Raw genomic sequence first — 12289 nt, 5'->3', positions numbered from 1 at the left:
GCGCCCCCCCGAGCTGGGTCCCCTGCCAGAAAGTGACTTGGAAAGTGAGGGGGAAGGGCCATCAGGACTTACCTCAGGAGCACTGGCTTCCCTGGCTCAGCTCCAGGAGCCAGAGGCAGGCCAGGTGGAAGAGATAACAAGGCCTCTGCCCCCTGACTCTTCTCCCCCCAGGCCACACCTCCAGACCCAGCTGATGGCAATCAGGCGTGGCTGGACCCTAGGTTTCGTGGGCAGGAAAGGTGGGAACAACAGAAGCAGGGGTGGGGCAGGCCTAGGAAGTGCTGAGTCATGGAGCCATACCCCACAGGATATAAAAGCAGCAAGGGCTGCTATGCCTCGTTGTAGCAGGCAAATCAACTGCTTGACTAGAGCTGAAGTACTGTTTGTTGACTCATCGGCGTCGAGGGAGATAACAGAGACACCTGGTAGACGCTCTCTAGTTTGCTGCCAGAGCTGATAGTGCCGGCTAATTAAGCCATCACTCAGACGGAGGCAAGGGGGACAGAACATAGAATAACTAAAAAGGTAAAGGTTCCCCTCGCACATATGTGCTAGTCATTTCTGACTCTAGGGGGCAGTGCTCATCTCCATTTCAAAGCTAAAGAGCCAGCTCCATCCGAAGACATCTCTGTGGTCATGTGGCTGGCATGACAAAATGCCAGAGGTGAATGGAATGCTGTTACCTTCCCACCAAAGGTGGTCCCTATTTTTCTACTTGCATTTTTTACATACTTTCGAACTGCTAGGTTGGCAGAAGCTGGGACAAGTAATGGGAGCTCACCCTGTTACACAGTGCTAGGGATTCAAGCCACTGAACAGCCAACCTTTCGATCGACAAGCTCAACGTCTTAACAACTGAGCCACCACATCCCTATTAGAATAACTAATAACTGCAACATAATAAGTAGAAAGAACAAACTCAGAACAAAAATGGGAAAATGGTATTCTTATCCATCTTTCTTAGTTATAATAGAAATGCACTTATTGTCCTTCCATGATCTTGTTCACATTAGAATTCACACTCTTAGATTTTCACTTTTAAAAAAGAAAATTGCTAATAGAAAATCAGGGTTGACCTTCATGTCTCTGAATTTTACCTCTGTACTTACATTTAAATTTGATAGTTCTTTAAAATATAATTGTGTCATTGCAGACAATTTATATGGATGCTTAGAAAATTTTCATTGATTGACTTGAGACTAGTTCGTCTCTGGTTTTCCTCAAAACATATTCCCCCACTAAGTTCTGGAACCTCCCTTGGAAGTTATTGGAAGAGAGAACAGGATTTCCCATAAATCCAGATTTCCAAGTAAATCAGAATGGTAAAATTATACCTATTGGAATAACTTAAACTTATTTTGAATTTTGATATTTCTCCTCTCAACTTAAAAACATAATAAAAAATAAAGGGGTATTTAAACACATCTTCTTATCAATTGCTCCCTGTTATTTAAATCAGACCTAAACACAATAATGTAACACTTGGGGAAAAAGATGCAACCTAGGAGCCCAGCACTGGAGGACAAAATGGAGAAGATCTCCACAGCAACCATGACTTTTCCTTTTGTGCTCAGGTAGGTTGGGACGAAGGAGACCCACACACTGCAGAAAGCCAACATGCTGAAGGTGATGAACTTGGCTTCATTAAAGCTGCCAGGCAGTTTACGAGCCTGGAAAGCCACAATGAAGCTGGCAAATGAAAGGAGGGCCATATAGCTGAGGACACAATAAAACATAACAACTGACCCTTCGTTACATTGTAGTACCATTTCTTCAGTTGTTGAGTGCATGTCTAATTCTGGGAATGGGGGAGAGGTGGATAACCAAACAACACAGATGCCTGCTTGGAACAGAGAGCAAAAAAGGACAATAGAAACAGCCAGTCTTTTCCCCACCCATGTCTTCATCCGAGATCCTGGCTTGGTGGCCTTGAAGGCGAGAGAAACAAGGATGGTTTTGGCCAACACACAAGAGATGGACAAGGAGAATGTGAGGCCAAATGCAGACTGTCTGAGGAGACAGGTGACTCTCCCAGGTTGTCCAATAAAGAGCAAAGGGCAGAGGAAGCAGAACAGAAGGGAGACGAGGAGAATATAGGTCAGATCCCGGTTATTGGCTTTGACAATTGGACTGTCTTTGTGCTTAACAAAAATTCCCAGCATCCATGTTGTGATGAGAGAGAGAAAAGCAGCAAGACAAGCTAAACTATACCCTAAAGGTTCTTCATAAGACAGAAAGTTTGTCCTTTTCAGGCGACATCCATTTTTTTCTTGATTTGGATACTGATCTTCTGGACATTGGACACAAGCTAACATATCTGAAATTGAAAAAAAAAAAAAAAGACACATGTTGTAAACAGGAAAAAATATAATAGCAACAGTGACTAAACTGAGTCCTAAAGATTCTTTATAAAACAAGCAAATACATTTTTCCTGATGCATCCAACTTTGTAAATGATTTTCTATTGATTTTCAGAGCACTGAAAGTAAGTCAGAATGTCTAAAAAAAAAAGATGCCAATTTGGATTCATGAGACAGAGAATTAATGCCATGCTTAGAAACACATAATTTTCAATGAACTTCTTCATTGTCTCGTTCCACTTCCAAATACAGTGATACTTTGGTACTCAACTGCTTTGAAACTCTTTGAATTTGGCATTTTGACAAGAAAGGTTTGTCCCGGTACTCATTGTCTGTTTGGTACTCAACACACAAGTTGGAACTAGTCAATTTTGTCTGCATTTTGACTCACTACATTATTCATTGTAGGGGAAAATTGTTTGCTTTTGTAGAATGGGACAACTTCATGCGGTCAACTGACCCAACTTGCTATGGTCAACTGAGTGCAGCCAACTCACCATGGCAAATTCATGGTAGGACAACTTGCCATGGCATACTCACGGTGTGACAACTCGCTGCGGGACAATTCAACAATTCAATTTAAGTATTTAAAATATTTTTTTAAAATAATTTAATTTTTGTCATTCACATTTCATTTTAACCCTCCTTTTGCATTCTTTCTTTAATGATTCAATTCCACCATTTTTTCTATATAAATGTAAGTCTTGTCCTGCGGTGAGTTGTCCTGTAGCAAATTGTTCAAGGCAAGATGTCCCACAGTGAGTTGGCTGCTCTGAGATGGCTGTGCTGAGTTGTCCTAGACCTTCATTTTTGGTTCTCATTATATCTTGATCCAGGGGTGAAATCTACTTACGTTCCTTACCGGTTCAGACGTGTACATGCCGCTAGGGCGCAGACCCTCTATCAGTGGTGAAATCCAAATTTTTTTTATTACCGGTTCTGTGAGTGTGGCTTGGTGGGCGTGGCAGGGGAAGGATACTGCAAAATCTCCATTCCCACTCCACTCCAGGGGAAGGATACTGCAAAATCTCCATTCCCTCCCCACTCTGGGGCCAGCCAGAGGTGGCATTTGCAGCTTCTCTGAACTACTCAAAATTGTCAGAACCTGCTGGATTTCACCCCTGCCTTCTGCACATGCGCAAAACCTTTTGTGCATGCGCAAAAGGTAAAAAACACATTACTTCCTGGGTAAAACCAGGAAGTAATGACGCCCAGGTGGGTGGGCAGAGCTTCGCTCCACCATCGCTACCAGATCACCAAACCACCAGCCACGATTGCTACCGGATTGCCAGATCCAGTCAGAACCGGAAGCATTTCACCCTGTTTTGAACCAATTAACGTTGAGTACCAAGGTACCACTGTAAAATGACATGAATGTACAACCCCAACAAAAACAGATTAGCTGAAGCTATTAAGTGATTTCTGTGGAAGTTTGTCTGAAATTTCAACTTCATCTCTATAACAACAAAATCAGAGTATTTTGTCAATTTACCCATCTCTTTGGAGATTTTCCCCTCTGGACATGGAACACAATCATAGCAACAGAATTTTTCCCCTTCATTCTTCCTCTTCTGATAACCAGGGTGACAATAGTCATTGCACAGGGAAACGGGAAGGACCTAATTATCAATATTAAATGTTGGAAGATCAGTTTATTTGAAAACAGTTAGTTCCATTATAATTTGAACTTAAATTTGAATTTGTGAGCATATCTGATCTGGATTTCCAGTTGTTGTTGTTTTTTCCAATTAGATTCATATCAGGATTTCAATATGGAATATTTCATTAATTTAGTTCATTGAATGAGAAAAAAATGAGTCAATCAAATTCCCTTTAAATCACAGCTCTGATGAAGCTTCACTCAAACAAGGAAATATAGTCACTGAAATGCATGTGTTTTTCTTTCACATTTCCCCCCACCTCCAATTTTTAAGGGATGTATAATAAATACATTATTTATTATAATGCGGTGTGGCTCAGGCTGTAAGAAGCCTGTTATTAAACACAGCTGCCTGCAATTACTGCAGACTCGAGTCCCACCAGGCGCAAGGTTGACTCAGCCTTCCATCCTTTATAAGGTAGGTAAAATGAGGACCCAGATTGTTGGGGGGGGGCAATAAGTTGACTTTGTATATAAATATACAAATAGAATGAGACTATTGCCTTACACAATGCAAGCCGCCCTAACGTGCAAAATATATATTTGTCTTAGTTTTTAACAATAAAAGTTGAAAGAATATTCTTCTTGATTTTTATAACTTGTCTGAAAGAAAAACACTAAATATCCCAACCAAATGAACCCATCTTACAATGTTCATACAAACTCTCTTTGCATCCATACCTGGTTAAATGATCTGTGCCAAACTATTGTGTTCTCATTTATGTCTAATTCCTTTCCTTTGAGAGCATCAGAGTTCACTATCCCAACCTTTACACTCTGGTAAGTGGAATTGGGAAAGACAGCTATATTTATAATATCAAATCCACCCTCCATCTTCTTTTGATCATAAAAAGTCAAGGTGTCTCCAAGAGAATTATTGAATTTCATGCCTTTCAGAAATCGATGGAGCTAGATTATTGGGATGAATAAAGTAGGGAAACAAAGTCATTTTGTCATAGTAGTACTATACTTTTGAGGGAGAAACTCTGAAAACATAGACAATCTATTTGCCCAACATCTTGAGAAACTGTTTACTGCTCCCAACATAGGGGGTGTCATGTCCCACCCCCCACTCCAACGAACGAGTCAAGGAAGTCCGTGACAAACTTGGCAACAAAGCCTCTGCAGCTTGCCAAGTTTCTTCGAGGTTTATCAGGGCAGGCAGGAGTCCAAGTTGTGACTTCAGCAATAGAGTCCGATATCAGCAAACTAGATAAGACTTTGCTTGACTCAAGGTTGGAATGCCAAAAGCAGGTCCTTTATATAGGCTGTGGGGTGTGGCTCCATGACTCAGCATTTATCCAGGCCTGCCCCTCCCTTCATTCTGCTGGCGTCACCTCTCAGATCTCCAGAAGCAAGGATCCTCCCACTTTGAATCGTCTTCAGCTGGATCTGCTGTCTGGGAAAGGGAGGGGTCAGAAGGAGTAGGCCCGAGCAATTCCAATACCTGGCTAGCTTCCTGCTCTGACAGCTGAGCCAAAGGAACACACGCTGTATGAGTGAGATTTATTGGGCTACTCCTTTCACTCCTGGAATCGTCTCCAGGCATGGTGCCAGGGCCGGGGGCTGGAGGCATGATAGGCCATTCATCTTCATTATCAGACTGATAACAGGCCCGGTTGGAGATGGGAGGGGCCCGGCTGAGGAGAGGAGGGAGGACGAATCACAACAGGGGGTACTGTCAACTCGCAAACCATCCCTGGCCTGCTCTCGAATTGCCATAGGCAAAGGGGATGGGAAAATGGCGAAGCAGCATGGCAGCCAAAATCAAAAACACACTCCAGACATAAGTTTCTCAAGGCTGTCTCCCAGGGTTACCCACAGTGGCCGGAGGGGAGTGATCTCTACAACCCATGTGAATGTGACTGATGACACACCCTGGGGGGAAGGGGGTAACAGTGTCAAGATTGAGTCGTAAATTACATGCGGGTCAAAGTTGGCTTCACTTGGAATGTGCCGACAGGAAGCTCCTAATAAATGACTGGATTTCTTTTTGAAACTCGGCTCAAGGCTCATGATTTAATTATCCATTAGAACCCTGACAGGGTACCATAATAAGAAGGTTTCAATACTTCAATTTAAGGAATATTCAAATAAAAGGTAAAATGGATAGCACAACCCCTTGATCCCAGTCCCAGGAAGAGGCATATAAAAACTGGAGAAACAATTTTTAAACCTGCTCCTCACTTCCCATCTTTTTTCATTTAATGTTATTCTCACAGATATAAGGTTGGTAAGGATGTGGTTAAAGGTAAAGAAGGGACTCAGGGGATAGGACGTTGAGCTTGTTGATCGAAAGGTCAGCAGCTCAGCGGTTCAAATCTTTAGTGCTGCCGTGTAACGGGGTAAGCTATTTGTCCCAGCTTCTGCCAACCTAGCAGTTTCGAAAGCACGTAAAAATGCAAGTAGAAAAAATAGGGACCACCTTTGGTGGGAAGGGAACAGCGTTCCGTGTGCCTTTGGCATTGAGTCATGCTGGCCACATGACCACGGAAATGTCTTCGGACAGCGCTGGCTCTTCGGCTTTGAAATGGAGATGAGCACCACCCCCTAGAGTCAGGAACGACTAGCACATATGTGCGAGGGGAACCTTTACCTTTACCTAAGGATGTGGTAAGGACTGAACAACAGTTAAGAAGCATTCATTTACTATCTTCATCAATAGGTGAAATTCCTGAATAGATATAGGGTTTTGAAAACCAGAAAATGCATCTTAGTTCAGGGGTCTCCAAGTCCTGGGCTATGGGCTGGTATTAGTCTGTAACCTGTTGGGAATTGGGCCGGGCAAGCGATGGGTGAGAGCACGAAGCTTCATCTGTACATGCACGGGATCTAGGTTGTGCACACAAAACCATCCCACCTTCTGCCACTTCCTCCGCTGCCCCACACTGTCAATCCATGGAGCCAGAAAAGTTGGGGACCACTGTCTTTCATTCAAACTTTAATCCTTGCATCCTGAAGATGTCCAGGGAATACAATGGAAAACGTATTACTATGAACTTAAACCCAACAAGGACATAGAAAACTCAGTTGAGTTCAGTTTTTTATCTGCTTACAGAGAATAGAATAGAATAGAATGGAATGGAATGGAATGGAATGGAATGGAATGGAATGGAATGGAACGGAACGGAACGGAACGGAATGGAATGGAACAATCACAACTTCTGGAGGCAAGTTGTTCCATTGATTAATTGGTCTAACTGTCAGGAAATTTCTCCTTAGTTCTAAGTTGCTTCTCTCCTTGATTAGTTTACACTCATTGCTTCTTGTCCTTCCCTCAGGTGCTTTGGAGAATAGCATGACTCTCTTCTCTGTGGCAACCCCTGAGATATTGGAACACTGCTATCATGTCTCCCCTAGTCCTTCTTTTCATTAAACTAGGCATACCGAGTTCTTGCAACCGTTCTTCATATGTTTTAGCCTCCAGTCCCCTAATGATCTTTGTTGCTCTTCTCTGCACTCTTTCTAGAGTCTCAACATATTTTTTACATCGTGGCGACCAAAACTGGATGCAATATTCCAAGTGTGGCCTTACCAAGGCATTATAAAGTGGCACTAACACTTCACGTGATCTTGATTTTATCCCTCTGTTTATGCAGCCCAGAACTGTGTTGGCTTTTTTGGCAGCTGCTGCACACTGCTGGCTCATATCTAAATGGTTGTCCACTAGGACTCCAAGATCCCTCTCACAGGTACTACTATTGAAAAAAGTACCACATATACTGTACCTGCACATTTTGTTTTTCTTGCCTAAATGTAGAACCTTACTTTTTAACCATTGAATTTCATTTTATTAGATAGTGCCCAATGTTCAAGTCTGTCAAGATCCTTCTATATATTTTTTTTATTATTTTATTTATTTGTCACAACATTATATACAAGCACATATCATGAAGGAAAACAATAGGACAGGAATGGAAGGCACTTAATATATCTTAAGCCTATCTTCCAGAGTGTTGGCTATTCCTGCTAGCTTGGTGTCATCTGCAAGGAATCTTTCTTGACTAAACCCTTGCTACTCTCATCCTAACAGATATAACCTGAGAGATGCAAAGTATGGCTATTCTAATTCCTTTCTATCTTTTTTTTTTCTTTTTAATATCCGGGCTGTGTGTCTCTTGTCTCCCTCAACTTTCTGGAATGTGTTCCCTTCTTCTTGGAAATCTGACTGTTCACTGTAGTCCATCAAACCGGCTCTACTTCTACAAACATCATTTCTATCAATACAAAGATGCAAATAAAGATAAAGATAAATGTGAACAGTGGATAGTAATATCTGCTCCTTCCCTGCTCCAATCGTGCGTTCTAACTTTACTATTATTGAGTACAAAGTATTAGTAGCATGCAAATCACCTGCCATGGTTGTGAATCTTGATGTTCTGATAATTTATGCCTCAAAAAATGCCTGTGGTTAGATTGAAGTAAGGAAACAGCATGTAAAGCTTGAGCCAATACATGGACCGCATTATAGATACTGTAGCTATGCCCGGACAGCTCCGGCTCAAAAAGAGCTCCAGGAATATCCTTCATCCTCTCCTTTCCAGTACAAATGTCACTTTCCTGAAGGGTCAAGGTATGAGTTGGCAATAAGCAATCAAATACTTGTTCCCAGAAAAGTGGAAAAAACCTATCTTCTTGAATCCAAGGAGGTTTTATGAACTTCAGGAATTCCTTGAACCCTGGAATGTCTTTGGAGTGAATTGTAAAAAAAATAGCACCATCCAAACACTGCCGATCCCATCTTGTTTGCATGCCTGTTAACAAATAGACAATCTGGGCAGTCATGATCCACACCTTTCCCAAGGAACTCTGCTCGTGTCTAGGCTCAAACGTGAATACAGTATTAATGATCCATGCAATTGTCAACGTTTCTCCACAGACGACAAAGGTATTGATCTTCTCATCAGCTATGTGCTTGTAAATATTTTCCCCTATAAGGAACATTTCAGATAAATTATCCCAGTGGGTTAAATAGGGAATTCTTTGCGTACAAGCAGAGCAGATTCCATGCTGGGAAAAGAGAGACTCCATGGTCTCCAGAAAATATTCTCCATGCATATTATCAATAGCGAAGAGCCCAACCCATCTCCACCCAAAATGTTGAAGCAGCTGGATAATCCCAATGTATTCTGAGGACTCATTTGGAACCATGGAGTAATAGATAGGAGTCTCAGCACTATGAATATCCTTTGGGGCAAATGACCCATATGTGAGCTAAAAAAAAAAAATACCTATTTTGTACTATCATCATCATCACCAAGAGTTTCTCTTTTTCTATTCGGAAACATATATTTCTTGACAAATTTCACAGTGGTGAAATCCAATTTTTTTTTTACTACCGGTTCTGTGGGTGTGGCTTGTGGGCATAGTTTAGTGGTCATGGCAGAGGAAGGATTCTGCAAAATCTCCATTCCCTCCCCACTCCAGGGGAAGGATACTGCAAAATCCCCTTTCCCTCCCCACTCTGGGGCCAGCCAGAGGTGGTATTTGCTGGTTCTCTGAACTACTCAAAATTTCCACTGCCGGTTCTCCAGAATCTGCTGGATTTCACCCGTGCATTGTGGGCTATGTGGGGATTGTTCAGAGTATTTTTTTTTCCCGTTGTTTGGAAAAAGAAAGGAGGGAATTTTCATGCCTCTGTCTCAAAGTACCTGTGGAATTTTTTGTGCAATAACCATTAACATTGATTTAACCATTAAAAATCAACCATGTTCATTATTTATTTATTTTTGAAATTGATACTAATACATAACGTATATACTATTGTAACATTTCTCTTCTTAGCTTATTTGACTTTGTAATAACTGTTTGATATTTCATTCCTCTGCTTTTATTTCTAGTTTTCATATTTATTCTCTAACCATTGATATAATACTATAATATTAGAATGTGCAGAAATGAATATATTAACGCTTGCAATTAAAGGAAAGGAAGAATAGGGCTACCTGTGGAATCTTGTACAACTGTATAAAGTCTGCAATAAAGGATGAGGTTTCAGAGCTCAATCCCCCAATGACAGAAATGAGATTTTTCCTTGTGTCACACTTGTAGTTGAGGATGAATTTCTGTGACCTGAACAGGAGGTCTAGAGTGGTCCGATAGGTCATCATTGCATTGTAATAGCTGTCATGGATATGGAAGCCAAGAGTGACATTGGGCAAGATTTTTGGATTCTCATTGATTTCCTTCACAGCAAAGACCAAGGAAAGGACATGCTGGTAGAATTTTGTTATCACGCTGAAAACAGGATAATTTATAGGTGTCATTAAACATTTCTAATGCTAGACATTTTCCTGTAATCTCACGGAAGTGCTTCAGTCAATATTCAAGGATAATGGAAGAATAGACATTTCAACCTTATTGCCATCTCTACTGAACTGAACTAAAGGAAAAAGATTCTGGGACTCAGCATTCTGGATCAATGGGTGCCAAATGAAAGGAAACTACAGTGGATGGATAAGAAAATGATGAATGAAGAAACATCTAAAAGGAAAGGATAGAGAAAAATGTTCTGCTAGAGAAGAAATTCAGGAAACTGATGAAAATAACATAATAACAGAATTGGAGGGGACATTAGAAATCTTTTACTTCAATCCCATGCTCAGATTGGATACCCTATACCATTCCAAACAAGCGGCTGTCCAGACTCTTGTTAAAAACCTGCAGTGTTGTAGCACCCACAACTTTTGAAAGCAAGTGACTCTACTGATTAATTGTTCAAATAGTTTTAACAGTTCTAACGAAGGCAATTTCTCCTTAGTTCTAGGTTGTTTCTCTCCTTGATTAATTTACATCTATTGTTTTTTGGGTTTGCCTTCTGCTCTTTCAGAAAATAGGTTGTGGCAGGCCCTCAAATATTAGAACATTGCTATCATGTCATCCCTTGTATATATAGTATAGTATAGTATAGATATCTATACTAATATCTGTAAAATCTATATCTAATAGTATAGATTGTAGATATGACTCTATGGTCAATTCACGAGAAGAGAACTCCACTCCTCTGCTCACAATAGAATACCTTATGCCACCAGGCTTGAAATTTTGGGCTTGGACAACCCAGAACTATGCCATCTATGGTCTGACCTAAGTACAGTACACAAAATTGTCTGCTACAATGTCCTACCTATCAATGACTTCTTCAGTGTCAACCACAATAATACACAGGCAAACAATAGATATAAACTCAAGGTAAACCAAATCCAAACTTGATTGCAGAAAATACGACTTTAGCAACCGAGTGGTCAGTGCCTGGAATGTCCTACCTGACTCTGTTGTTACATCCTCAAACCCCCAAAACTTTAACCTTAAACTACCATTGACCTCACCCCATTCCTAAGAGGTCTGTAAGGGGTCTGCATAAACTCACCAACTTGCCTACAGTCCCTGTCCTACTGTCCCCATTTCTTGTATTGGTATTTATTTATTTATTATTTAGATTTTTATACCGCCCTTCTCCCGAAGGACTCAGTAGTCATGTCTACTGTTATCTTGTACATGTTTGACAAACTAAATAAAATAAATAAATAATAAATAAATAAATCTTCTTTAATACACTTCTTTTATTGTCTGCTCTCCTGTACCTCTTCAAATCTCCATAAAGTCAATAAACCTTTGACGTTCTAAATTTTAATAACTAATTGATTTGATTTTTTTTGACATGAAGAAGTTTCTCCTATTTAGAAAAAATAAAATTGCTGTGCCATTGCTATGCTACACATGAAATCCCAGAAGTCTCTTACCATAAGATAGTGATTTTCACATTTCTGGTAGGTTTAGTATTGTGTAAATTTCCTCCCCATTTTCTCCTTGGATCATAAGCTAGGTTTCCTGATCTAAGGTTTTTCCAATATAAAATTTCGTTGCATTAAAAACAAGCAACGCTTTTCATAAATTTCCAAATTCCAAACTGTAATATCTTTGATTGGAAAGTATTCTCATTACGAAAGGAAAAAGTCTAGAGCTGTCGCATACGTGAAAGATAAGAATTCCTTACTCTGGATTTTCAAAATACTCCTGGGAGGGATGCTGCTGAAATGAAACTTCATTAAATTGGTAGTTAGCCATAGATACCATCCCACCGATGACAAAGTCCCCTTGCTGGTACCATTCATTTGGAACAGGTATGGGTTCACCTGGGTGACATGGCAGAGACTTCACTCTGAAGAGTGGAAATAGGAGAAGAAAGAACATTCTGGGCATTAAATGCTCTCTAAGCATGGCTCTTCCACCAGCAGCAGCTTCCCATGTTAGTCTGCATTCACCAGCC

The 12289-nt window shown here is 40.8% G+C and overlaps 1 protein-coding gene across 1 annotated transcript; it reads right to left on the bottom strand.

The window, feature by feature from the left end:
- Window positions 1-1415: 1415 nt before the first annotated feature.
- Window positions 1416-9171, bottom strand: LOC131197109 (vomeronasal type-2 receptor 26-like). Its single transcript, XM_058180754.1, has 4 exons — window positions 8374-9171; window positions 4702-4929; window positions 3853-3979; window positions 1416-2317 (listed from the first exon to the last, which is right to left on the bottom strand). The coding sequence occupies exons 1-4, from the start codon at window positions 9169-9171 to the stop codon at window positions 1416-1418; spliced, it is 2055 nt and encodes a 684-aa protein (XP_058036737.1).
- Window positions 9172-12289: the final 3118 nt, after the last annotated feature.

Source organism: Ahaetulla prasina, chromosome 4, assembly GCF_028640845.1.
Source record: "Ahaetulla prasina isolate Xishuangbanna chromosome 4, ASM2864084v1, whole genome shotgun sequence".
Classification (NCBI taxonomy): Eukaryota; Metazoa; Chordata; class Lepidosauria; order Squamata; family Colubridae; genus Ahaetulla; species Ahaetulla prasina.
This window is presented reverse-complemented; position numbering and strand designations above follow the sequence as displayed.